The sequence below is a fragment of the Ammospiza caudacuta genome, chromosome 7, assembly GCF_027887145.1.
Source record: "Ammospiza caudacuta isolate bAmmCau1 chromosome 7, bAmmCau1.pri, whole genome shotgun sequence".
NCBI lineage: Eukaryota > Metazoa > Chordata > Aves > Passeriformes > Passerellidae > Ammospiza > Ammospiza caudacuta.
Window position 1 is genome coordinate 39,830,258 of NC_080599.1, and position 27,314 is coordinate 39,857,571.

General features: G+C 47.6%; 2 protein-coding genes across 2 annotated transcripts; one reads left to right on the plus strand and one right to left on the minus strand.

Moving 5' to 3' along the window:
- Positions 1-660: 660 nt before the first annotated feature.
- On the plus strand, positions 661-18,994 carry RAD54L (RAD54 like). The gene is made up of 18 exons (XM_058808403.1): positions 661-714; positions 854-943; positions 2,462-2,581; positions 3,295-3,355; positions 4,903-5,038; positions 5,814-5,883; positions 7,935-8,223; positions 8,617-8,741; positions 10,107-10,257; positions 11,400-11,526; positions 13,521-13,595; positions 14,009-14,139; positions 14,241-14,351; positions 14,491-14,614; positions 14,904-14,982; positions 15,088-15,267; positions 16,703-16,866; positions 17,987-18,994. Exons 1-18 carry the CDS (start codon positions 712-714, stop codon positions 18,186-18,188), a joined length of 2,238 nt encoding a protein of 745 aa, XP_058664386.1. The 5' UTR covers positions 661-711; the 3' UTR covers positions 18,189-18,994.
- On the minus strand, positions 18,873-27,071 carry LRRC41 (leucine rich repeat containing 41). Its single transcript, XM_058808402.1, has 10 exons — positions 26,945-27,071; positions 26,773-26,859; positions 26,419-26,489; positions 24,508-25,639; positions 23,888-24,133; positions 22,855-23,019; positions 22,420-22,518; positions 21,856-21,978; positions 20,903-20,978; positions 18,873-19,792 (listed from the first exon to the last, which is right to left on the minus strand). The coding sequence occupies exons 1-10, from the start codon at positions 27,069-27,071 to the stop codon at positions 19,558-19,560; spliced, it is 2,361 nt and encodes a 786-aa protein (XP_058664385.1). The 3' UTR covers positions 18,873-19,557.
- Between the last annotated feature and the right edge of the window lie 243 nt (positions 27,072-27,314).

Consider the following 27,314-nt stretch of genomic DNA (forward strand, 5'->3'; position numbering starts at 1 on the left):
ATGCAATATTCATTTTAATATTTGTGAAAAGCCAATCATAAAATGCTCATTTTTCACACAAAATAACCTAAGATTGTGCCAAATTGAGGCAAAATTGTAAAGGGACAGCTTCCCCCTCTGCACTGCTCCTTCCTGGGTGCCCACCGTGACAGCCAGGGCTGTAATTGCTGCTGCCAGCACTCACTGCAGCCATGGCCCCGCTCCGGCCTTCACACCTTTGTGTGGGGATGGCTCCCTTCCCCTCACTGCCAGCACCAGAGCTGCTGAAGAGCCAAAGAAAAGGCTCAGTTGCTTATTTCTTGTACTGATGGCTCATTTTATTCCTTGTGCTGATTCCTGCTACAGTCTCACACCCTGACTCTTCTGGGGCGCAGCTTCTGTGGGCTACTCCTGCTTGAAGGGAACAGGACCTTTCTTTGGACAGAAATTTTTTTTTCTCCTTTTTCTCTCCCAGTCCCCCTTTTAACACCTCATGATAAATCTCAAATCCTCTTATTGTTATATATATATGTATATTTAAAGGTAGTGGAGTGCATTTCTTTGGCACACGCTCCCTCCGCGGAGCCCCGAGCAGGTCGATGATGCGGCTCTGGTGCCGCTCGGCGCTTGCTTGGCCATGCCTGTGCGCGCGGGGGGGCGGGGCCTGCCCGGCGATTTTCCCGCCAGCGGCGCGCGCGGGCCGTTACCGCGTCCGCGCGCTCCCGTGAGGCGATGGTGGGTACGGGGTGGGGGGGGAGAATGGGGACCGGACCGGGGGTTTGTGTCCGTGTCCGTATCCGTATCTGTGTCCGTGTCCGTGTCTGTGCCAAGAACCTCCCGGCCCCTCACTGTGTGTGCTGTGCCTCTATTCCAGAGGAGGAGCCTGGCCCCCAGCCAGCTGGCCAAGAGGAAGGCGGGCGATGAAGATGAGGAAGAAGAGGAGGAGGACTGGCGGCCCCCGACGGTGAGCGAGGGGTGCCGGGGCGCGGCCCCGCGTGCTCCCGGCCCCGTGTGAGCCCGCCGCAGCCGGGGGCAGGGGGATGCGGGCGGCGCTGCCCGAGTCACTCCCGGTGCCTGAGCATCCCCATCCTCTGCTCATCGCGTCTGTGCTGCTCTGAAACTTTGTGTCTCGGCGTGTGGCTGGTGGAAGAACTTTAATGTGTACAGATGGTGCTTCGTGGTTGTGGAAAAACTTATCCCTGTGTGAGCCTTGAGTGCTGTGTGAAAGGAAGGGTAATGTTAAGAAAATTATTCTACAAACACCAGAGGTTTATGTCCAAAAAGGAGGCAGAGGAGTCTTTTCTGACTTTATTCTAATAAAGGGAGAGGCCATGGGGCATTCTTCTGGGATCTCTCAAAATTTTGGAGGACGTAGCCTCTTTTTTATCTTAATTTCCCGGCCGCATTTCCCTTCTCTCTTTCCCTATTGGCTGAGGTACTTGAGAGGTACAGACTCTCCAATACGCTTGATACCAAAGATTCCTCTCTAATGATAACCCTCCCCTTTCACTTTTAATTCTTACAGAATTTAGGGGTTTTTCTTCCCCATTGTTTCTTTCATCTCTCAATGTCTAATTTCATTTATCAGCAAACCTAAAGTTTATTTGTAAAAGCAAATATCTTTTTCTATTCATCAATCAGTGGAATCCTTCCCATTGTTTCTTTTATCTCCTAGTGCTAGTTTTATCTACCAGCAGACCCACAGCTCGTTTGTAAAGACAAATCTGCCATTCCTCTCAGTAACTAGACTGTTCAAGACAGTTATTTTTGTAACAGGACAGGGGGAGGATCAGTTTCACCGATTATCTGTAAGAGACAGTAAAGACCTCGTTTAGGCATTTATAATGATACCAGCCCTAATCCTAATTTACAGTAATGTTCTAGATCATACAGGTTAAAGAGTTTTATGCAGTGTTTTCTGTGTCAGATCCATTTTTTGTGTGCCAGCAGGTGGTCGAAACCATGCCTCATGCTGAAGAGGACTGTGTTAAATCAGGAAACAGATCAACAACTTATTTATTTTCATGCTTTTCTAGGTGTTTGAAATGTAGGGTTTAGTGCAAGGCCTTCCACCTGCATAACACCAGGTGCCATGGAGCCTCTGGGGACTGATGTTGTTTGTTCCATGCTACTGACCCTTCCTTTTCTTAATTTGGTTTTTGCTTTTGAGTGGCGGGACAGCGCAAATGTTAGTGTGCACAGGTCTGCCCTTTTACAGGTTAGAAAATGGTAGTTATTTCCTTAACTAGGAGAATGCTTTAAGCTTCATGTAAATGAAACTCCAAGGTTGAGTGACCTTGCTGTGTGAGTCCTGTGGCAGTGGGGGTGAGTGATGGCTGCGTGTGCTCGGAGCTGCTCCAGTGCCTGGGCAGTGGTCTGTGTGCTTTGGTGCTTGCTGAGCGTGGCTGCAGAGCATCCTCAGAGCGTGGCTGCTGAGCATCTCTGCTCCCCCTGAGCTGTTTGGGTCTGTGCTGTGTTCCAGGGCCGGAAGAGGCAGAAGGCAGCTGCTGAGGCAGAGAGTGGGGAGTGTTACCGCTCGCCTTTCCGCAAACCCTTGGCCCCGCTGACCAACAGACCCCACTGCCTGGACAGCAGCCAGCACGTGAGTGGGGTTCTGCTGCTGCCACACACACTGCTCACCCAGCAGGGAATTCTCAGTGCTTCCATGGCTCCTTTTAAACTGGGGCTTTCTGCAGACACAAAGTCTTTTGGAGAGGCTTTTTGCCGGCTCCAGCCCTTTATTGAAGGAGCTGTGCTGAGCGAGCTTGCTGCAGTGGCAATCCTGAGTGAGGGAGTTCTGTGAGGCCCAGGTGAAGGACAGTACCCAAAGGTGTGAGTTGCTTTGGGTTAAATGCTGACTGCCTGCCCAGTTCTCTCTGGGCTTCCACTGCTGGCCTAGCTGGGTGCTTGCTGATCCAGCATGGGTGTCCCTGCACTGGTAACCCAGCTCCTTTGCAGGAAATGAGTTGCCTGACTAAATTACCAAGCAAGGGGGGGAGCAATAAGTTTTAAAGAAATGAAAAAAGCCAGTGTATTTAGGAAGATGGGAGCTATAAAAAAATCAATTTCATGTATTAGAAAACCTAAAGGAAAATAGTTTTGAAAAGTAGAAGTGGTGGAGGAAATTGTGCTGAATTGTGACTTTCTTCCTTTTGGATAGTCTTGAAAGTAGTTGGAGTTGAAGCTTGAGTAGATTAAATAGAGGGACACTGAGTACTTGGCAAAACTGAGTTCTCAAAAAATGTCCTGGACTTGCATTCTTGAGCAATCTCTGATTTCAGACTTTTGAAATGTGTTTTCTTTCTGAATTCCTAGGAGGCTTTTATCCGCAGTATTTTGTCCAAACCCTTCAAAGTCCCTATTCCAAATTATAAAGGTAAGATGAGGAGGTTTAAGGATTGTCGGTGTTGGCTGACTCGGGTAAAACAGATGATGCTTAGGCCTGTCAAATATATCTGTGGGGATTACTGTTATTTTTTGCACTGATGCATATGTTCCAGATATCCTGACTTAATTCTGAAAGAAAAATACTGCCATATTAGCAAAGTCTTCGTATTTCTTACTAGTGTTTAGTTTGGATAATCCTACATTTCAGAATTGGATTTTATAGTCTTAGTGCTATGTATTTGATGTAGTGCCAGGAGATTTTACACTGTATCACAAATACAAAAGCAAAATGAATTCCAAGCCACAAAGGTTTATCATTTAAATAATGATGCTAACAGACAGAAGGCTGTGGTGAAAAAGATTGTATGTGCCAGTTTTCTTTCTACTTGGCTTGGAGTGTTGAGCCTCAAGGTGATCTTCAAAACGAGATAGTTTTGAAGTTCAAAGCCTCAGTGAATCAGTGAAACATAAGATCTCAGAAACAAATGGGCCTGTTAATGTCCCCTGCTTCCCCTTCACCCTCCAGCTGAAAAACTCAAATGCAGAGCAACCAATTTCACTCAAACTGTAGTTATAAAAATGTCTGTAAGCAGCCACTGAATATGGAATGACAAGCCCCAGAAGAGTTTGGCAAAGCTCGCTTCTGGAGAAGTGGATTTGTCAGGAGGCTCAAACAGAACTGTAACTGGGAAAACTGCTTTCTGTGGCTGTTACCTTGCTCTCTTAATTGGGAAAAGGGGCTGTTTCTTCTGCTTTTTTTTTCTTGTTCTGTGTGCATTGCTGCCTCAGCTTGTGGTACACTCCTGTTTTGCAAGGAGCTTTAGTAAACAGTGGACAGACAGACTGATTGAATCTTTTTAGAGCAAAATCAGTCCTGGGAGCACAGTTGCCTGAGTTTTGATGGGAAAAGGGATTTTTATGTATGTTCTTGTGTTCATCTCTATTTCAAAACTGTGACATCAAATACAGTACTAGGAAAAGGGACTCATGCTTGGTTTCTGCTTTTCACATAAATTGGCTCCAAGGCCAAACATCTACTATTGCTCAGCAGAGAGAAAATAATGCCCCAGAGCAGGTAGTGACAATATGGTATTGGCTGTGGTGCTGTAGAACTCCATCACTGTTAAAGATCAGTTCCTGACCTTGCATCAAAGATACAACTCTAGCTAAGTCTGGGTTAGGTGACCCCAAAAGAGAATTTCACCCAGCATATTCTATATGTAGGAGTGTATTTGTTGGGCTGTTGAGATGTACATTCTGGAACCCTCCTTGGCTTTCAGAAAAACTAGAACCACCACCTTGTGTAAGCAGTGCCATTGCTCCTTCTTTGCCTCTGTTCCTTGGTTCTGTTTTTTCCTGCTGCAGAGCTTCCACTGTGCTGCCAAACAACAGCCCTGCTTAGGTTTGCTGTGTGTGCACCTCCACTCCAGCACTCAATTATTTCACTGTTCCTAAGTGTGATCAGACTCTGCTGCCAGGCTCTGCTTGCTTCCAGGAAGATGTTGTTGTTTGAGCTGTGCCTTTGTTCCATTTCAGGGCCCCTGGGCTTGCGCTCCCTGGGAGTCAAACGGGCAGGAGTGAGGGGTCCTCTCCATGACCCATTTGAGGAGGGAGCTCTGGTTCTGTACGAGCCCCCCGTGCTGAGTGCCCATGACCAGCTGAAAATAGACAAGTGAGTCATCACCTGGCATGAATGCTGCAGCTCTGACCTCTGTCTGGCTGTAGGTTTATGTGCTTTTCTCCCAAATGTGTTTGAGCTGGGGTCTGAACATCAAGGGGATTTCAATTCCAAGTATTCTACCTGAATTGGTTCAGGTATGGTTACAGTCAAAGAAGGAATGTACCCATGCTGGATTGTTTGTGTTCTTTCACTGACTGTTCCATCTCTCATGCATCAAAAATTTAAACCTGTTGCAGGGAATGAGCATACATGCATGGAGAAGTTGCTTAGAAAATCTCATGGCTTAGTCATTAGTCAGGAAACATCAGCATCTAAGGACAAGCAAAGGGAGATGACTGTCAAATATTAGGCTGCCTACTGTTTTTTTTTTTCTGAAGTAGTTTCTTTTGTGCTATTGTTATAACTTAAGAAGGCTGTCAAGTGGATCTTCATGGACAGAGGGAGGGATTTCTTTCTCCAGAAATTTAGTTACGATATTGTTATAGAAACAAGAAAAACAATACTGACTTTTTAACTGTGTCTCTGAACCACATTCTGCCCTTGTTTTAACCACAGCCCACATACAGGTTTCACTGATGTTTCAGACTGTGGGCAGGTCTCTAACTTCATTCTCAAAGCTGAATTAATCCATTTTTCCCTTTCTTGTGTGAAGTTGCTTTCCCTGTGCCACAGGAGAGTCCTCAGTACAGCAGTGAGATTTAACAACACCTAAACATGTGCCAAATTCCTCAATCACACTCTCTTCTTCCTTGACTGCCTCCTGCAGGGACAAGGCACCTGTCCATGTTGTGGTGGATCCTGTCCTCAGCCGTGTTTTACGACCACATCAGAGAGAAGTAAGTTTTCCATTGGGACCTGAGGGTGTGGCTGGAGGATTTGTTCCATTTCACAAAGCCACATTTCCTCTGCTGGAGTTGTTACAGGTCTGCACAGACCTCACAGACTGACAGTCTAACAGATTCCAGTCTTTTGCAAATTCCAAGTGAAGCATTTGTTTTAAGCATCCTCTGAGAGGCCTGAATGCTGACAATACTTCCTGTCCATTTTCAAGCAAAGAGTCAGGGCTGAAAGTCCTGCTTTTACTTACCTTAAAGTCTGGAGATGTGCTGGGTGGAATTCAGTGTGAAAGGTGATGGCATATAGTTGCAATAGACTATATTGCAGCCCAGTTTTGAGTCAGGCAGGGCAAACTGTCCACCATTGTTTTACTGCTCAGCAGAATTGATTGGATCTGCAGTCCCTGAGCCAGGAAACACTGAGGCTCCAGTTTCTGGTGCCAAGGTTCCTAACAAAGTGTAGAGTAGGCTCCTGCTTCAGTGTGCTTTGTTTAGAGGCTGCCCTTGGTAGGTTGTGAGCTGTGCCTGACCTACGCAGACTTGAAATTTGATTCAGACTGCCAAAACCGTTTTATGTTGTAAATATGTGCAACATCATAACATGGCACCAGTGGCTACACCTCTCCAAATGTCTGATGTATCTTCTGGACAGCTGGAAGTTCATCCCAGGTGCAATATATTATCATTTAAGCCTGGAGGGAGCACAGATGGGAGCTGTGATTGCTGATCTTGCAGGCTGAGCAGGTAAAGCTAGATGTGTTCCTTCATGGGAGATCTTCAGATGGCAATGAAAGCATAGTAGGCTGCTCATGGCTTGTAGTTTTATCTCAGATCTGGCAGTGAACCTGTGATCTGGTGTAATTCTCATCTCTGGGTGAATAGCTGGAGGCACTCTGGTTTTGGGTAGGCTGCTGCCTGCCGGTGCTTTTGTCAAGTAATCAAAGTTATGTTGGTGTCCTAGGCACACTGTTTTTTGGCAGGTAAATGTTGGTGATAAAGCAGTTTCTGCTTTAGCCTCACTAATAAGTCTGTGCCTGCTAGGATTCCTATGCTGCTGTATTCAGCTGATGCTCCTACATAGCTGTACAGCTCTGCTCCAACTTTGTTGTGACTTTTGCCCAGATGCTGGTTCTGCAGCAAAATGCAGTCTTATAGTCAGTAATGAAGTTCAAAATTGTTCAACTGGCTTAAATTCCATTAGCCTGTTACTAAAAGTCTAAGAAAGAAAGAAAAGGACTTGAAAGTGCAGGTAGAGGTGCTCTATCTTCAAGTCCTAAGTAGTGGAGTAGAGAGGATGAATCATTGCAGGTGTGTTTAGCTTGTACATTCCCAGCACAATGCCCTGGTTTTCTTTGACTCTCTTATCATCATATGGTACAAGAACATTTTGAAGTTTGTCTCTTCCCCCCCCACACCTCCCCTTTATCTCTCTCAGTGGTGTGTCAGGGCCTAATGCAGGGCTGAGCTCTTCTCCCACCATGTGACATGGGTTAAAACCTCAGCCCTATGACTTCTCTAAAGCTAAATCTGCTTTGGTCCTTGAGCCCCCAGGTGAGTCACTGCTTTTAGGCAGAAATTATGAGGGCTGATAAGGGTGTTCTGGGAATTATTTGGGCAGCAGAGACAACTCTACTCACTCTGATTCTTTGAAATTACCTGATTTGGTGGTGTTAAGATGATAAACCTCTTTGAAATGATTGATGCATGTTAGTTCATGGCCAGGCTCTGTCTAATGCAGCCAAGGGTAGAAATTTCTGGGAATTCACGTTCAGAAGCTGGTTAGAATTGTACAAGAAAAATGTAGCAAGATTTTGTGCATGTTGTGAGGTATGTGTTGGCACCAGTAGTGCTGTTTCACTCCAGATGTGGCAGCATTTTAGCTGTGCCTCAGATGGTTTCCCTCTGTCTCATTAGAACACTGCATGTCCCCAGGGATGTGTGTGCTACACAGATCTGCTGTTTGCTGTGCTATCAGCCCTGTGCATTGTGGTAATGAAGTTGTCACTCTGCTGATGTCCCCATCCTGCTCTGAGAGAACAATTTTTTGGCAGGGGGTGAAATTCCTCTGGGACTGTGTGACGAGCCGGCGGATCCCTGGGAGCCACGGCTGCATCATGGCAGACGAAATGGGGCTGGGCAAAACTCTGCAGTGCATCACACTCATGTGGACGCTGCTCCGGCAAAGCCCGGACTGCAAGCCCGAAATCGAGAAAGCCCTGGTGGTGTCTCCCTCCAGCCTGGTGAGAAACTGGTACAATGAAGTAGAGAAATGGCTGGGGGGAAGGATCCAGCCACTGGCCATTGATGGAGGCTCCAAAGAAGAGATTGACCGTAAACTAGGTACAGAAATGTTTGCAGTCTGGGTGTTCGGCAGTTGGGGTCAAAGTCTTGCAGTGGAAGAAGGCTGCAGCAGCTCATGTGAACATCTCTGAGCATTCAGTGGATCTCTGCAGACTGATGACTGTCTCTCCACTAACGTGTTTAGATCTTGCATGTTTGGTAATAGTTCATCTTTTGCCATGCAAATCCAGTCAGGTGTTAGGATAGTCCCGGAAATGGAGGCAGAAGGGACATGGAAATGTTAATAGTTGTGGGGAAAGGAGAACGAGTATATATGGGTGGAAGGGTTTTCCTAAATTTTAAGGCAAATGTTTTGACCATTTGACCTGTTTTCTATTAGTTTTCCTCATCCTTTTTTTTTTCTCTTTTCCTTTTTCCCCTTCCCATCTGCAGCTGGCTTTATGAACCAGCATGGCCGGCGAGTGCCCTCACCCATCCTGATAATCTCCTACGAGACCTTCCGACTGCACGCCGAGGTGCTGCAGAAGGGCACTGTGGGGCTGGTCATCTGTGATGAGGTATGGGGGCACCTCTAAAGGGAATCCATTCCTGCTGTTTTCTCAACATCTGGGTGAAACTGGATCTGCTTTCTTAAAGGAGAGTGGACAATGGGATACAAGACTTAGCTATGGACAGACAACACCCATTCTGGTGTTTCAGAGGCTCTCAGTAAGATCAGCCATACTGTGTGAGCCTGAGTGGGAGAGGTATCTTCATGAAAAAAATCCAGCTGGTGGTAACTGCATCCACTTGTAGATCCATGGTGGGTCCCTACTAGGGCCCTCTCCATGTGAAATATATATCAGAAGGGAGGTCCATGCCTGTCTCTGTTGGTAGTGCCCTGGCTTGCTGGTTTTCATGCATTGGTGTGTGTCCAGCTCTGCTTTCACATGACCAAAATTGAGTTGTTTTTTCATTTTTCATTCCCTGTTTGTGGTTATAGGTAGTGAGAGCCAGAGAAGCTTTGAAGGACAAAATAAAACAAGTGTCCTTTGCCTCTGTGAAACGATGAGGCTGGGACCTGCAGGGGTTGAGATATCCTCTGCTGCTGGGTAGAAGGAATTTATTAAATAGGGGTGCCACCCAGTGGTTTGGCTTTGTATTTGCCAGAGCAATGCCAAGAGGTGCTTAAAAAGAGTGAGTGTCCTCAGGAGTGTGGCTCCCATATACCTTTTATCTGTGAGCCCATGACTGCCCCTGGAATGAGGCTAGCACCTAGGGAATCTGGAAACCCATGTCCTTGGCCTTGTGGCTTATATACATTTCCAAAAAAGTGACTCACCTCTTCTGTGCAGACTGGCACTCATGAAGAGCATCTTATCATGTGTGCTTTGTCCTACCCAGCACTCAGATGCTAATAAAGTTGCTTTTCCCTGGCATGAGAAGTGGGGCCTGTGTTCAGATTACCACTGTAAGAGGTGAAGAACCTCTTTTTATTAGTGTGCAAAGGTCTGGCAGTGCTCTGTATAGGTGATCTGGGTGGTTAGTGGTCTTGACCTTGAATTAAACAATTTTACTGGTCCAGAGTTCAGTGCTGAAAACATTCCCATCTTAGACCAGGAAGCAGTTCTTAGAGCTACAAGTTATATTGTGTGATGGTTGCTGTTTTCATGGTAGGCTTTCTTGCCTGGGTGGAGCTCAGATATTCCTGGTTTGGGAAGCTTCTATTGTCTTGTTTCCTCACACAATGGCTAAAGGTTTTTCACTAGATCCTTGTCCTTGAGACAAGTTTGTTGCAACACTTACTCCACTACCAGGAATGGGAAGAGTGCTGAGATGCCTTTTATCAGTGCTGATATGGCTCTCCAAGCTGCTTCCTTACAGGGCCACTGTATTTATCAGCCTTATTCCTTTTCTGGTTTTATTTTTTTTTTTTTTTACAGGGCCACAGACTGAAGAACTCTGAAAACCAAACTTACCAGGCTCTCAACAGCTTAAACACGCCTCGACGAGTCCTTATCTCAGGCACCCCTATTCAGAATGACCTGCTGGAGTATTTCAGCCTGGTGCACTTTGTCAATTCAGGCATCCTGGGTAAGAGATCAATGTGTGGGAGATGGGAGGCAGGGGAAGGTGCTGGCCAGGCTTCCCTCGATGCCAGCAAAAGCAACAACTGAGATATTGGTGAAAAATGATGTCAGGGGTTTGTAACTAGATGATCTCTTAAGGTCTTTTTTACTTCAAAAAACTCTGTGATTCTATGAGACTCTTTCAGTTTGTATCCAGAAAGCCTAGGTCAGGGTGCCCTGTTCTAGGGGCTGTGTGTCATCTGAGCTCTGTTTAAACAAGGTTCTAATGCAAACTACACCAGTCAAACAGGTATTTTGGAAGGGGAATCAATTAAGGTAAAATGAATATGTGAAACTGAGTGCTAATGTCAATTATTTCTTTTTTCATCTCCCATGATCATCTCAGGTTGTTGGGCATGCAGTCCAAGAGGCTTCTCATTAATTCTAGTGAATGCCCAACTCTAGTTAAACACAATTCATCAGATTCTTAGTCTTGCAGGCAGAATTTGGGCTGTGTCTTTTTCTGTTGAGCTGTTTTGCCCCCAGGAGTTCTCAAGGAAAGGATGGAATGGGCTGGTAGATGTTCTACATCTGCTTTTTCTGTGTGCTTCAATTTTGTGTAGTAATTACAGGGAGCTGATGGGATTTTCAGCTGCCCCCCTTGACCTGTACTTTGGGCAGGATTACTCTCCCTGTACTTGCAGTTCATTCTTTCTGAGATGAGGTTAATGGTGTAAGTACTGCAGCAAAGCTGCATGCACTCAGGAGGCATTTTTCTCACTTTCAGCCTGTGGCCAGTAATAAGCAACTGATTACAGATAATTTTGGAGTAGGCACAGATAATGCCTGTGCTGTTGTTTGCAAGGACAGTATCTGGGAATAAAAGTATAACTGGAATGTGAGCAAAAGCAGTATGTGTGTGACTGTTTAAGGAAAATTCTGTGACGTTTGGCTTTGCACTGTTGTTGGAGTACAAAATGGTTATCTGTTAAATTGATTTGTCTGCCTTGTGTGAGTCTTACTTGGCTAGGAAAAAAAAACAAACAATCTTATGGATGGGATGAGGGTTTGTTTTATCTGCTGGGCCCAGTGTTTGTGGTGGCTGTGGGATGCTGATCAAAGATTCTTTGGTAGTAGTTGTCACCTTTTCACTTCTGTTTTATACAGGAACTGCACAGGAATTTAAAAGACATTTTGAAATGCCCATCTTGAAAGGAAGAGATGCAGATGCAAGTGAAGCTGAGCGACACAAGGGAGAAGAGAGGCTTAAAGAGCTAATCAGTATTGTGAACAGGTGAACTTCATCCCTCTTCTCTTTGCAGAGCATTTGCCTGTAAGCCCTGCTATATTTCCAAATTACAGATGTAGCTGTAATGAATTCTCTTGCTTGTTACATCTATTCAGCAAGTGATTGTGCAAGTATTTATTGCCAAAGAAATCCACCTAGGATGGAGCTTTAGTCTGATAAATGGAACTGACATGGCACAGTCAGCTGCCATCACCTCCAGGCAGTACTCTCAGGTACTGGATTATTATGACTCCTAGGTTTCTGTTTTCTCCTGGGATCTGAATAATCAGGCATTATTCTTTTATTTATGTCATCTATAAATGTGGGCTGGATTAGACTTGAGATCCATCCGACCCAGATGTTGAGGAGCAGAAGGAGTATAAGGAATGTCACTCCATTCTGCTGTTGATTGCCCAAGTCACAGAATAACCCAGCTCACACTTAGACAGTTTTGTTGGCTCTGTAGGGCTGATAGGACAGGCTACAAGATTCAGAGATGGGACTTCTGATCCCCAAGAAGCACCTCTGTGATGTGAAGTGCTGTCTTTATCTTTGGTTGATTTGTGGTACCTGTTCAAACTTGTTTTCTCTTCATGAGTACAATCAGTTTATCCATATGTGCTGGCAATCACTCAGCTCTCTTTAAGAACTTTCTAGAAAAGACTCTTGAATTCTCAGCATTGCTGGTGTCTTCAGTTTTTTTTTCTGATTGTTTGTTGTTTTATGGGTTTTATTTCATGGTTTTAGGTTGCTTGGTTTGTTTTAGTTTTTTTAATATGATCTTCTTGTAGCCATCACGAATACAATCCTGCAGTTCACAGTAATGGTAAATTAAATTTCACACTAAGTAGAGTCACTCCATGGAGACAGTCCTGACCTTGAATCAAATCAGCTTGCAGAAGCCTAAGAAAAAGGAAAGGTTGGGAGGAGAAAAGCTTATTCCTTCTTGAGGTGCATTTATTTCTTTTTATAGTTGATGAAAAATGGATGTAAAGTTGTGTTCAGGAATGCTTGTGCCTGGCTCTGTTGAGGTCTTTGTCCTTTCCTTTATTGTGCAACAGTCATGATACACAAATAGGGAAGACAAAGCACAAAAGTAGTAACGGATGAGTCTGTTGAATTTGGTAGGAATTGCAAATGGGCCATTGATGCAAAGGCATATGGAATCATAGAGGTAAGGCTGGAAGGGCCCTGGAGAAGGCATCTAATCAGCCTTGCTCACCTAAGGTAGAAGGTGTTAGAACTGAAAACCTAAACCATCTCTTAACCTCCACCCAGCACTGAGGACCTTGCAGTTTTCCTAAGACACCTTTTCCAGGGCACTGCTGTCTTTGCAGTTAGAAAAGGCTCTTAATGTGTAACATAAATCTTCCTTACTGCAGTTTAAGCCTATTACTTTTCATCCTGCTGCTTATGGGTTCAGAGACCAGATTATTCTTTTATTTACCAGCCTTTGACTGATTTTGGGGTTGTCATATATCCCTGCTGTCTTTCTTCTATGGGTTTTGTAACATACTTTTGATGCTTCCTGGCAGAACTGGGTTTCTGCACCTCTTACTCTGGTTGCTCAGCTCAGCACTTTTTCTAGTCCATTCCACCTTTTCTGAAGTGTGGCAAAACTGCTCCATGGGGCATTTCCAGAGGCCAAAGGACATATCCTTTACTGGAATCTTGGGCCAGGCCATGACCCCATCTTGGCTGAGAATGGCTACTGAGGACTAAATGGGGAGTTGCCTGCCTGTACTTTGATTTATACCCACAGTTTGTGGTGGTTGATCCCTGTACTTGTTTGCTGTCCATGCTGCTGTGTTGTAGATCAAATTGAAAATGCTGTTGGTAGTCTGAGGGAGAGCAGAGTTTCTCTTGTGACTGAGCTCTCTCTGTGTAGGTGGCATAATGTCTGTTGACCACATGAGGAATATAGTGATAAGACAGAGTTTTATGAGTAAAAGTGATCCAAGAGTCATCCAAGCATCTGATCTTAATTTCTCTCCCTGCAGGTGTTTAATTCGAAGAACTTCAGACATCCTGTCCAAATACCTGCCAGTGAAGATTGAACAGGTGGTCTGCTGCAGGTACCAAAAAGCATCTGCTGTTTCTGGGAAATAGTGGAAGCAACAGGAAAGACTGAACAATTGCAATAAGCCCTTCAATTCTTGTGGTGACTGCTTCCCTCTAGGAATGATGTTGCAGCCATTGGCAATATATTGCTTTTCCTTCTGAAGCTACAACCCACTATTGGTGGTTCTGCCAGCCAGCTGGTGAGCTCTGGGCAGCTGTGTAGGGCTGAGCCCTGGGCTGTGCAGTCTCTGCAAGCTTCTCTTCCAGCTCTGGAAGATAGCAATACTCTACCAGCAGCCTTGGGGGCAGTTCTAGGCTGTCTGTGCTATAGCTAGAAAAACTGAGCTGAAAGGAGCACTTTGTGTAGATGGAGCAGGGCTTTTGTTGGACTGTAGGCTGGAACTGCAGAGCTGTTTTTGTGTTTCAGACTGACACCTCTGCAGACTGAGCTGTACAAGAACTTCCTGAAGCAAGCCAAGCCAGTGGAGGAGCTGAAGGAGGGCAAAATCAGTGTTTCATCTCTCTCTTCCATCACGTCCTTGAAGAAGCTCTGTAATCGTGAGTTGTTCATATGGGTTTGGGTTTTGCACTGTTGGTGGAGCATTTTTGGGTCTCCCTTGTGCACTCTAAACAGTCTCTGAGCTCTGTTTATTCTTCAGATCCTGCTCTTATCTATGATAAATGTGTGGAAGAGGAAGAAGGATTTATTGGAGCCCTGGGCTTGTTCCCTTCTGGCTACAGCACCAAATCTGTGGAGCCCCAACTTTCAGGTATGGTGGAATGCAGCAGTACAGATGAGCTGCCTAACACAGGCAACCACAAGACTGTATTTAGCACCTTACTGAGTGCCCCTCCAGGGTCTGCAATTTGAGAATTCTGCTCTAGCTTTTTCTTTTCCTTTTTATCTAGGAAAGATGCTGGTTTTGGATTACATCCTTGCTGTTACCAAAAGCACCAGTAATGACAAAGTTGTTTTAGTGTCTAACTACACTCAGACACTGGATCTATTTGAAAAGCTCTGCCGGAGCAGAAGGTTTGTCTTTGGGTTTCACTGCTTTAATCCTGCTAGACTGTACTGTACTTGTTGCCTGTGCTGTAAAAGAACTGGCTATTCCTACACTTTCTCTCAGCAGGAACTTGTGATCTGTCTTTCAGCTCCGGTGTTCCTGAATTGGAACCAATGTAGCTTGTGCTTTGTTTGCTGAGGTCACTCAGCAGAAAATCTCTGGTCCTCTGCTAACATTTCTAAAGCCCATTTTGTTGTTACAAGGCTGATGATGACAATTTTCTCCTTTAATAGTAGTAAATGCTGTGTGTTCCAGGTATCTGTACGTGAGGCTGGACGGCACCATGTCCATTAAAAAGAGAGCGAAGATCGTGGAGCGGTTCAACAGCCCCTCGGTGAGTAGAATGTGCCAGATGTGAGCAGCTCTCCTGCCAGCTCTGAGTGCTGGCAGTAAAAGCATGGCTGCCTCTGCAGTCTAATCCAAGCTTGCCTTTTTGCAGAGCCCTGAGTTCATCTTCATGTTGAGCAGCAAAGCAGGTGGCTGTGGTTTGAACCTGATTGGGGCCAACAGGCTGGTGATGTTTGACCCCGACTGGAACCCGGCCAACGACGAGCAGGCCATGGCTCGGGTGTGGAGGGACGGCCAGAAGAAGATGTGCTACATCTACCGCCTGCTCTCGGTGAGAAAACTCCTCCCCCCTCCTCAGCATGTAGCTCTGGGTGCCAGCCTAGACTGCAGCTGCTGTGATTGGGGCCAGAAGGGAAAGAACTCTTCTGTGTTGGTGACCAGAATTGATTGGAACTTAATTGCTTCCTACCCTTAGATGTGTTGCCATGGAAAACCATGAAGGTTCTAGCTGGAGGGTCATTACTGCAGCCCTTGCTTTCTTGCAGTGGCTGGCTTCTGAGCAATAGAAACAACTGTGGCTTTGCAGATAAGATGTTCCTTTGAAGTCATTTAGGCATCTGACTTCTTTAATTTCATGGGGTGTCTGATGCAGTAGTTGCTGTTTTTCAGTCAGGCTGCAGTCTGTTTTAGTTGGGTGTACGTGTGCTTTAGAAACAGCAAATAGGTTCCTGGAATTACCAGCAGCATTTGGGATGGAGCTGCCAGTGAGCAGATGGGGTAGCTGCTCTGTAGAGGAAAACCATGAAGGAGACTGCTCTTTTCAGGCTACTCTAACACTTTGTCCAGCAGTGCCAGTAGTGATTGCTGCTTCAAAGTGTCTCCTCTGCCCTTGTTCACCTCTTGTTAGTTCAAATTGTTGGGATTTTTGTTTTGGTGGGGGTGAGGGGGAAGTTGTTGGCTAGTTTTAATGTGTGTGGTTTTTTGTTTTGTTTGGGGATTTATTGTATAAGCTTAGGCTCCCTGGTCAATTATTATTTTTACTTTGAGAAAACAGACATTCTTTGCCCATCTTTTCTTAATGGAGTTCTTCTCTGACCTTGCTGCACTTGGAAGCAGGGAGCTCCTTTGCTTTTAGAAAAAGGAAATCAGTCTGCAAATCATTACTAATTACCCCCCTCCTTGGTGTTACACTTGTTTGCAAAACAGACATTTTGCTCTTAGATTTTTGCCTTAGAAAGACAGCATGCTGGGCTTTCTGCACATCTGTTCTGGAAGCAGACATCTCCCTCCAGGCAGGATGTGATTGATCTGTGTGTGGGTGAACCAGAAAATAGTGCTGATGCTCATGTCACCCAGGGCTAGACCTTGTTTCTGCTTCTTGGGGAGATTGTAGTTGGGATTTTTTGTCAGGGAGCAGCTGTAAGTGCTTAGCTCCTTTCCCTTCCTTCCTGTCAGCACGTTTTGGTGCAGTCTGTGAGCTTTAGCCATGAATGGCGGTTCTCCCTCTTCCTCATCTGTATCTCCACTGGATCCACTCCTGCACTCCTCCACTCTTTTCCACAGGGAAAGAGAAGCAGAGTTGAGTTAGATCTGCAACAAAACACATGTGGTTGGAGTGCAGCTACTAAAACTTGCCTGTCACCTGTACTGGTGAGGCACTGAGGGGTCCTGACAGCTTTGTGCCATTTGATCTGTGACACTTTCCCCATGTAGAGCTCCTTTTACACCAGTGTTCCAACTGTGCTTTATCTCTGCCTTGCCTGCAGACAGGGACCATAGAGGAGAAGATATTCCAGCGCCAGACCCACAAGAAGGCCCTGAGCAGCTGTGTGGTGGATGAGGAGCAGGATGTAGAAAGGCATTTCTCCCTTGGGGAGCTGAAGGAGCTCTTCACACTGAATGAGACCACCACCAGTGACACCCATGACAAGTGAGTATTCTGAATGACTCATGGCTGGGATAGCAGAAGTTTGGTTGTGTAATTGAGGGATCTCCCAGGCAGCAGGAGGATGTCTAGAGAGTGAGCCCCAAGTGTTTCTGCTTCTGAAGGTGTTAACCACCTAGACATGAACACTTCCTTGCTGTCCTCCCTTTTTATTATCTAGAAAAGCAGTGCTGGCTGGACCAGTGAGCAAACTACCTTGTAGCTACCTGTTTTGGAGACTGAAATACTGCAGCTAATGAAAAGAGCAAAACTGATCAGAGCTGTTCAAGGTGGAGCCTAACTTGGTCCTTCCTTAGTGCTCTCCTCCTGGTGAACAAATGCTGAACTGCTTCCATACTAGGGCTTCTCCATTGGCTAAGAATTCATGAAGCCAGTCCAAGTGCTGTTCTGGCAATGGAAAGAATACTCTTCTCCATTGTCTCCCCTCCTCTCCCTGCCCAGAGACCTGTGGCATTACAGCCACCAGAAAGAGGACAGGAAGTGCAGGGAAAATGCTTCACTGTGAAAATTAAGACTCTTAATTCAGGCAAGAAGTGAAGAGGATTAGTTTTAAGCTGTATCAAGGCTTAGCTCGGTATAGGTATCCATTCTGCATGGCAACAGCCCTTGCTGGCCTAGCTGCTGCTGCTCTGTCTCCTTAAGTGACAGCTCAGTAGGGCATCTCCAAAACAGCCTGAACACAACCTGGTGCCTGTGGTGGGAGCCAGGATGGAGTGTTTTGGAGCATGGTGTGCTCTTTGAATTTAGGAGTCCTGATGCAATACTAATAAGGTGTTAGCAGCAGTCACTTGAGATCTGCCTTAAGGAGCATCTCACACCTTTCAAGAGAAACTCCTCCTGAACTTCCTCAGGGTCTTGCTGGACCATTTCCAAATGGTTAAACATGAAAATGGCAACAGAACCCCCCAGGTTTTCAAAATGTGTGAGTCATTCCTAACCTGTTATGCACACCAGAAGGTAGTTACCTGTTTAAATGAAATGCAGTAGTAATCCAGAACTGAAAATCCAGGGGAGTTAATGTGAATGTTCCTGGGCAGCAGTTTTGAGCAGCCCAAGGCAGAGCCAGCAGAGGAGCCTTGCCCTGATGTTGCTGTGCCCTTGGCAGGCTCAAGTGTCGGCGCTGTGTGAACGGGCACCAGGTGCGGCCCCCTCCGGAGGGCTCCGACTGCACGTCGGACCTGTCGCAGTGGCAGCACTGCGCGGACAGGCGCGGCCTGCAGGACCCCGTGCTGCGGGCGGCTTGGGACGCTGCTGTCACCTTCACCTTCCATCACCACTCCCACGAGGAGCAGCGAGGGATTCCCTGACAGGTTACTGTCCCCTGTGGGGACAAGGGCAGGCTCTGTGGCAGCCTGCCCCGCTTGGATCCCTTTCAAGGAAAGGGTGGTGGGCAGCTGTGCGTGCTGGACTCTCGTGTGGCTGTGGGATACAGAACAGCGTGGCTCTGGAGTGGCTGCAAGGCCCTTGGCAGTGTTCAGTCTGCTGCAGCAAGGGGTCTGTGGCTTTTTCTTTGCTGTTGAATTGTGTACCTGAAAAACAGCCCCTTGGGAACTGGGAATAATGGGACCTTGCATGCTTGATCACATTTAGCACTGGTTCTCCTGCCTTTGGTATTTGTGCCTTCTACTCAGCCAGATTTTGTCTTCAGGGTTAAGTTGAGCCAGGAGTTTTTTAGCACTTGATGTGCAGTCAGGTTTTTTTTTTTGACAGCTCTGGCTTACAGTTGCTGATCAAAACTTGCAGGATCTATTTTTGCTGTGAAATGTGGACCTTGCTGATTACTTGGGAAGAGGAGGATTTTGTACAGGGGGAAAAAATTTTAGCTCATATGTCAAACATCTGGCCTGAAAAAGATCATGAAAGCAGTAGGAAATCAGGCTCTATTCCAGTAACTCCATTTCTAAAACTTGCTTTGTTATGGGCAGGATCCCCATATCTGGCAGTGTTTTAATGAGATCACATTACATGACAGTAATAAAATTCACTTTGGTACATTATGATTCCTAATTTTATTACAAAAATGTTACAAAATAACAAACTATTCAAAACCTCTGTAAAATGACTGCAGACACTGGAAAAGGGCAGTGTGATTGCAAATAAACAGCAAGCTATTTGGTACATAAAGAATTTTTTGGTGTAAAGTACAAATTTTCAAGTGGAAAAAGGTCAAGCCTGGGGGCTTTGTTAGCTTGTTTTCTCCTCCCTTTAGTGGAGGGAGGAGTTCCTATTTCACAGACCACAGAATGAAGAAGTTGGAAGGGATGTCAGGTGATATTGTCCAATACTTCTCCTCAAAAACAAGAGCACCTAGACCTGGTTGTCAAGGACCACAGCCTGATGGCTTTTGAGTCTCTGCCATGCTGGACATGGTTATCGGTGAGACATTAGCTGAAACAACATGAAATTGGTCACAACACCCAGTGATGTAAACAGCTGTTTGTTCAGAAGCTGATTTGATGTATGTCCCATTTATGATACTTGAAAAGATGGCAGAGTTGGATCACCTGGAAACACAGCAATTGGCCCACGTGCTCTGCTGTGTCATGGCAGGGTCACACCCCTTCTTCAAATGAACAGCAGAGTGAAAGGAACAACTCTGTACTGCTTGAGAGGGGGAAGAACCCCCACCTGTGCTGTGAAATGAGGTGGTGATGGGTTTCCCCTGCTCCTGTGTCCCTACATGACACTGATGTAGTCAGCAAAGGCCTGGGAGGAGTCCCAGGCGTCGTTGACAACGCTGCACAGGGCCCTGAGCCGCCGCAGCGCCTCCTGCGCTGTCTCTGCATCCTGGTCCAGCCAGTTCTGGAACAGGCGCAGCTGTGTGAATGGAAGCTGTCCCCCTCTCTGCTGGATGTGGCCTTCCAGCTTCTTGGTGAACTCCAGGAGCCCATCAGGTTTGATGCAGTTTGAGCTTTCCAGGGAAAGAAGAAAAAAATAAACATTGAGTTTAGGCTATAATTCAAGCAATTTAAATTACTGTTCCTTCTAGTAACTGCCAGTGCAGGTACCTGAGGAGGTTTCAAGGCCAGCTGCACCTTTTTTCAGCAGTACAAAATCTAAGCATTTCTCATGAAAACCAAAACTGAGTATGAAGTGCTGGAAACCTTTTTAAACCAAGGTGGTAACAACTACCAAGTTATTATCCAGACCTCTTACTACTGATTTAAGCAGACCTAGCTCTGGCCTTAAAATGTTGCAGCTGTCAACTCTCTGGACCAAGGGACCTGGCCCAACCTACAGGTCCCGGTGCAAGTGATCATTTATGTCTTCCTGCTGAGAAAATCTGAAGGGCATGTGCCAGATCTTGTTATTTCTAGGAGATTAAAAGGTCAATTCCCATGTAGAGATGTGTAAATAAATATCAAGTTGCATGCTGGATTTAAACCTTGTCAGAGGCTCAGTAACAATTAGGCTTCAAGCCTGTTGAAGGAGTGTGGCCGTGGCTGAATAAATTGTCAAGCCCTATGTACTTTGAGCTACCTGAGCCATGAGGATGTGAAGAGGGGGCAGACTCAAGCAAAGCAGCAGTTAGTATTGCAGAAATGCCACCCCCGTGTGCTTCATGAAGGTTGCTGCCTATCTGTAAGGCCATTCAGGGTCAAGAAAAGAGCAGCAGTTCTGACTGAAGACCAGTGCTGAGGAAAGGAATGCAGAGGCATTCTCAGGATGTGCCAGGAACAGTGACAGCATTCCCTTGCTATGAAGGGGCAGTGGGAACAGAGCTGTTCAAGAATAAAAGAAGGGATGTTAGTCCCAGCCTACAGCCCAGGAGGCTCCCAAGGAAGCAGCAAACCAAATCTGCTGTAACGGTGGAGCTTGACTCCTAAAGGTGAAATGTCACAAGAGGTCCTGGAGGCCCCTGAAGGGTGTATGAGCCCACTGCAGCATTCTCTGAGCTTTTCCTGGGCACACATTCTCTCCAGGAACAAAGCCATGCTCAAATTCTCCTGCTGTCACAGCCCAGTTCAGCTCTCTCCCTCCCTCCAAAACAAGGAATTCAGTGTTTAGAGAAGCAGAATACCTGACATCCAGCTGGCAGAGAGAAGAGGAGGAATCTTCAGAGAAAATGTCTGCAAGGGCAACCAGCCTGTGATTCCCTGAAAGGGTGAAATGCACTATTAGATGCAAATTGGAAACAATCTTAAAATTTAAATTGTCATAGGGCTGGGATAATAGTGCAGAAAAGCAGTCTGTAAACAAGTGAATGCAACACAAAGAGCCCACCTCTGGACCCTCAGTGTGTCCCCCTCAGTGACAGCAAGTGAGTTCATCCCCCTGAGCACAGTGTTTGAGGCAATGAGAACATTTGCTGATAGGGTACTTTGTTTCCCTAGAAAAATCATGGTTTTGTTTGAGAAGTCCAGATGCAGCTTTGTTTTAGAAATTACATGTATTCAGGTTATCCCAAGCTTCCCTGTTTTACTTTGTTAAAATAACATAAAACAATATTCTGGATCTGCAGTTAATTTCTCAAACATTTCTACTTGGCCTGTGATTCAAAAACCTATCACTTCTGTAAATTCAGTTCCAATTATTTGACACAAATCCTCCTTTACTTCTGCTCATCCCTCCAGTGGCTGCCAACAGCTGTTGAGACACAAACTGCCCAAACTTGGGCAAAATCTGTGCCTCTGAAGCAGAGGCGGTGCATCCGATGCTGGATCTGCTCCTGTTAAAGTCTGAAGCAGATCAGTGTTCAGTCAAATCTGGAGATCTGCTGGAACCTGCATTTGCTGCAGAGAAAAGCAGCCATAATTCCTGCACAGTACCTTGGTACACTGCTGAATGCAACTGAAATTCTGCCTTTAAAACTGGATCCAGTGCTCCTCATTTTGTGAACTAAATCCCAGTGTTCCTGCACAGGGTAAGTTCAGCACTGCAGTCAGCAGCTCTCAATGGTCTTTCCTGACTCCAGCCCCAGAGTTCCTGCAGAGAGCTGCCCCAGGGCCCCACAGCCACACACAGCATACACACCAAGGCGGTTCCCAGGCAGTTTGAGGCTCTTGAGTGATGAATTTCTTTTCACTGTATTGATTATTTCTGACAAAAACTCAGCAGTAGAGCTTTCAAACAGCCGGCAGAAGGAAAAGGTGATTTCTGTGAAGAAATGGATTTACAGTACATGTGAGTACTCCCTGTGCTTCAATATTCCATAACTGCATTCTGTAGCCAGCTCCAGCCCCTAATCCACGTGTAAGAACAAAGCTCCCCCAGCAGTGGATTGCATATAACAGCACTTCTGCTGTGTCAGGAGGAGAGCCACATCACACCCAGTTAAAGGCTGATGTGCTCTGCAGGTTAGAAATTGTTTTATAGCTGAGACTGCAGACACTTCCCTGCAGGATTTGCCAGCAGCTCCTCTGCTCTACTGGCACAAAGACAGGCATGTTCCCACTCTGACAACACGTGCAGATCTGCTCCAAATGTCTTTGACATTTGGCTACACCTTACACATCCAAACATTCCCCTCTTAAATGCCAGTCAGCCAAAAGCAGCCACCCACAGCACCTTTCCAAGCACCCAAGGAGCTGGCTATACCTTGTAGGCCAGAATCCTGAAGCAGAAGCAGAACTTCTTTCTGGTGCTCAGCCAGGTTCACATCATGAAAGCTCAGTTTCTTCAAATGTGGAGTACACTCTAAAAGCAAAACAAGTTCTAAGGTAAAGCACTGCACATCCTTGGGATAAGAAGATCCTGACCCAGCTACCAGCTAACACCCAGAAACTGACTTAGACTGGGTAATTTGTGCTGGATTGTGGATAATTAAAAAGGAACCATTGTGCTGTGCAGGATCATCCATGTAACACAGCACATGGGATGGTTGACACCCATTTCCTTTTCTTGGGAGACTTCAAGGATATCCACGCTAAACAGATGGACCCACCTAAGCTGCTTCATGCTAGAGGATGGAAGACCACAGCATGGAAGCTACAGTGTGTGTGCCCCAGTGATGCTGCCAATGGGTTAGAGTACCTTTGAGCACCTCCAAAAGGAGCCCCAGCTCCTGGGGGCAGGGCAGGGTGGCACTGTCAAGGGACAGCTGCTGGAGGGACTTGGACGCCTTGAGCACCGGCAGCAGGAGCGCAGCGTGCAGAGGTTCTCTGGGGAATCGGATCTCCAGCACTTCCAGGCAGCTTTCTAAGGGAAGAAAAACAATGCAAGAGTTTGCTTTGGAGTGCCTGTCTCCAGTGTAGCTACAGCAAGCAGGAAGCCTGGATGCCCAACACCACCGTGCTTTAGGTTGGTAGAAACTGCCCATGCACCATGCCCTGCACTGAGGAGCTCTGGCATCTCAGACATGGGGCATGTCAATCACTCACAGCTCACTCCAGGATTCCTGCCAGATTATGGGGCCACCAATTTCTACTGTGCTCACCAATGCTTGAGAAAAGGTCACCCTTTAAGGCACGAGCCAGTCAGTACCTTCCCAGAGCACAGGTCTTTCCTGACCCCACTCCAAACACACTCAGGCTTTGCTTGCTGCTTTTCTGGCACTTCAAGGGCTAGTAAGGGTGATGGGAGACCTGTGAGCTGAGCACCCACTGCTGTAGCACCCAGGCTGTAATCCAAAGGCTTGGGCAGTGCTTTGCCATCTCCTGTGGTACTGTGATGATCTAAGGATGCTTTCCCTCTGCTTAAGGGGGTGTCTAAGGCTTACAGCCTCACAGTCAATGGGATAGACAAAGTGGAAGCTCCCAGTCAATTTACAGATCTGGTAGGAGATGATCGCCATGGACAATCACAGGTAGCAGGTTGTGACTGGCCCTGCACAAAACTGATGTTGCAGCATGCTGGGATACAGCAATAAAACATTTTCTCCAAGATTCCAGCTCCACAGAACACCTTAGACTGGAAGGAACAAACTGCAACAGGAACTAACTCAGAAAGGTAAGGCTGTAATTGCCTAAGCACAAACCACCATAAGTGTTGAGTGAAGCCTGTACCAAGCCTTTACAGCTCTACCTGCTGCCAAGTCCTGGCCATCACTCAGAATGAGGATTCCTACCTGGGATTTCTGCCTCACTGCAGCTCGGGCTCGCCTCTGGCCTGGTGGCCTCCAGCTGGTTTTTGAGGTCGAAGCTGACGGAGAGCGTGCGGAGCTGGGGCAGGGCGCTCAGGGCGCAGCGCACGAGCTCCATGCAGGGCATGTGCGAGAACATGTCACTCACGCGGAGCACACGGAACCGGCACTCGGGGTGCCGCGACAGGGCCCGGAGCCCGGACAGGATGCAGGAGATGTTGGCATTCAGGCCTGCAACAGCATTTGCACAGAAGAGTGTCAGCTGTGTGTGTAGGAGCTGCAGCCTGAGTCAAAGGCTAAACCCACAGACCGCTTTATCCACGCATCCTTAAGCTACGCTCTGTGCACAGGAGATGCAGATCTGGCTCTTCCCTTTGCTGTCTCTGAAAGGTGTTTAAGAACAAAACCAGGGGCTGCTCTGGGACAGAGGGATCCCATTCTCTCCCTTAAGTTCTCACACTCATTAAATCTCACCCAACACCTTTCTCAAGATGGGGCACCGATCCTCCTACAATGCCCCTTCCTGTGAAAACTAATGCAGGGTAAGCAGTAAGCCAGACCATTAGAGTGGGGCTAGAAGGAAGTGTACTATTCACAGCACTGACCATTGTAGGACAGAACCAGGTTTTCTAAAGACACCCAGGAGCTCAGCAGGTTACTCAGAGTCCGACATGTCTCCCCAGTCAAAGGAATGGAGAACAATTCCAGTGTGGAGACACTTCGGAAGCGGTGAGCAGCTTTCAGAGAAAGGGTTGCAGCAGGTCCTCCTCTTTTCTTACAGCCAACATGGCCAGTGCATGGACATCCTGGGGAGGAACTAGTCCAGTTCTCAGTGTTCTCTCCCTCCGTGGTCCTGGTTTTGTCCAGTAACCCTGAATTATCCTCTCTAGCAACAGTAAAAACAAAATCATAGAGATCTTCTGGGTCAGCATAGTGTCCCCTGCTCCGCCTGAGGCAGCGACGTTTCCTCCCCGCTGCAGGTTTCTGCCACCTGCGTGTCTTTCGAGGAACGGGGTGACAGGACAGCTGCTGTGAGCTGGAACAAGGGGAAGAGCCCCCCTGAATGTTGGTGTGGCCACAGGGCACCTCACTGCTTGTCTCTTCACATGCTGGGTTTCGCAGGGGAGGACTTCTGGGGCCAGAGAGGACAGAGGTCATGCAAGCATCAGCCTCTTCTGGGGATCTCTTCTGGTTCTCAGCACCGCTCCGCTCCCGTTCAGCATCACAGCGCCTCTCTGCTCCCTCCTGTGCTGCCTGCTGGCTTTGCACTTTGTCCTCCTCTCTGCAAAGGCCACACGGGCTGCTGTGACAGGCGAGGGCATTTCCCGAGCGCCAAAACCCAGCGCTCATGGTGAGGATGAGGACGAGAAGAACCGTGTCAGGAACAGGCCAGGAGCACATGGACACCTGGCTGACAGAGCCGTGGTGGATCAGCCGGTGGAGGAGCAAAACCAGCGAGCGCCTGATGGACTGGTCGCAGAAGAGGAGGTGCTGGAACTTCAGGACCCGCAGGGAGGCAGCCAGGTTTTCCAGAACCTCGTGGTTGTGCTGGGCAGTGAGTTCCACGGCCCCCTGGAGCATGTTGCAGAGGGTGAGCTGGGAAACGTGCGGGGAGCTGTGCAGCAGCGGCGAGAAGTGACGGTCGTGGAGGCGCCAGTCAGAGGAAACGTCCAGGACACCATGGAGGACATTGGAGAAGAATGTTTCAAGGAACTTCTTCCTCCAGCATGTTATGCTCTGCAATTGAATAACAGAGTGTAGGATTAAAAAGTCAGCATCCATTTTTCTTGTTCTTTTTAAGTTAAATTATTGCTGTCTGCTAAACTGGTGTCCAAAACACCCCTCCTGCTAGCTCCACTGAGACCACCTCTAGTTCTCAACATGCTTCCTCAGTGTACTCCTTGAAAACCTGAGTGAATCCCATTGCTCTCTTCATCCTCCTTCTGGCCTAACTTAAACACTCAGTGGTTTGGAGCTGGGCCATTTTATTTTGCCTGTTAAAAACCACGTCATCAGCAATTTTCTTCCAGCATCTATTTACTGGCTGTCATTAAGTTTTTTGTTAATGATTGTTTTACGATGATGAAGCAATGAAGCAGCTTCAGTTTTTCTACATAAAACTATTCTCCAAAATCACTATCTTCTCTATTTTTTCTCATGCTTTCTAAGACATCGGCATGGTTTTGTTTTTTTTTCCCCAGGATAGGTGTAAACATGATAGAATATACTGTTTTTATCCTCTGTTTCTGTGAGAATCTCTGAAGACAAAGATTTGGTCTTTTGGCAAACTCATTGCTGGGAGATGAAGGGTGTGGCTGTGCACTATGCTTCCTTTATAAATCCCATTTCCCAAAATGTTTGTATTACCAGGGTCATGCCTTGGTCCAGAGCTCTACGAATGCTTATAAATACGTGCCAGGAATTGCTTGGAGGCAGCCAAAAAGAAAACCTCATGGAAAACAGCAGAAACAGAGCTCCTTTGTCGAGCCCCTTCTCCCACCAGAGCGTTTCCTCACCTCCGAGTTGGGCGGCCTGGTTTTCATCACATCGTCCCACAGCTTGCGCCAGATGGGCTGTGTCGAGAGGCCTGGGGGGAAGAATCATCAACCGGGCGCTTTCACCCCTCTCCCAGTGTCGTGCTCAGAGCTCGATGGGATGCCGGGGCACAGCCCGAGCCCGTCCGGGTGTGGGACAGAGGCGGTGTCCCTGGGACGGCTCTGGCTCGGGGCTCCTCTCTCCAGCCGAGGGTCCCCGCGCTGTGGGCTCCTCCCGGGCCATCCCTCCATTCTCTCGCCCCATCACTTTGAGGGGCCCGTCCCTCCCGCCCGGGGGTGTCCCCACGAGTTCGCCGCCGTCCCCGCCGGTGTCACCTGCTCTCCGCGCGGCGTCCTCGGCCCGCTCGAGGTGGAAGATGGTGAGGAGCGGCAGGAGCCCCCGCAGGAGGTGCCCGGGCAGCGCTGCGGAGAGCCAGAGGGAGAGGGCGGCAGGGTGAGGGCAGGCCCGGGCCCCGCGCCCCGCCGCCCCGCGCCGCCTGCGCCTTACCCCAGACGTCCCGCTCCAGGGCGGCCATGCTGCGGCTCACGGCGGCCGCGCTCAGCGCGAACAGGCTGCGCGGCCGCTCGGCCGCCATCACCGCCTCGGGCACGGACCGCCTGCACCGCGCAGCCATCTTGGGGAGCGGCTAAAGCGGGCGGCCATGTTGGGGAGGTCGTGCCGAGAACCGGGGCGGACAGACCGACGGTAACAGCCCCGCCGAGCCGCTTCCGAGGCCGAGACAGACAGAAAGAAGGGAGAGGAAAGGCGGGAGCGCAGCAATGCCCGCCTTGGCACGGCCACACGCACAGGCACTGCCGGCTGCCATGTTTGGAAGGGCCGCGCCCTGGGCCGAAGCACCGCCCTGCGGAGGGAGCGC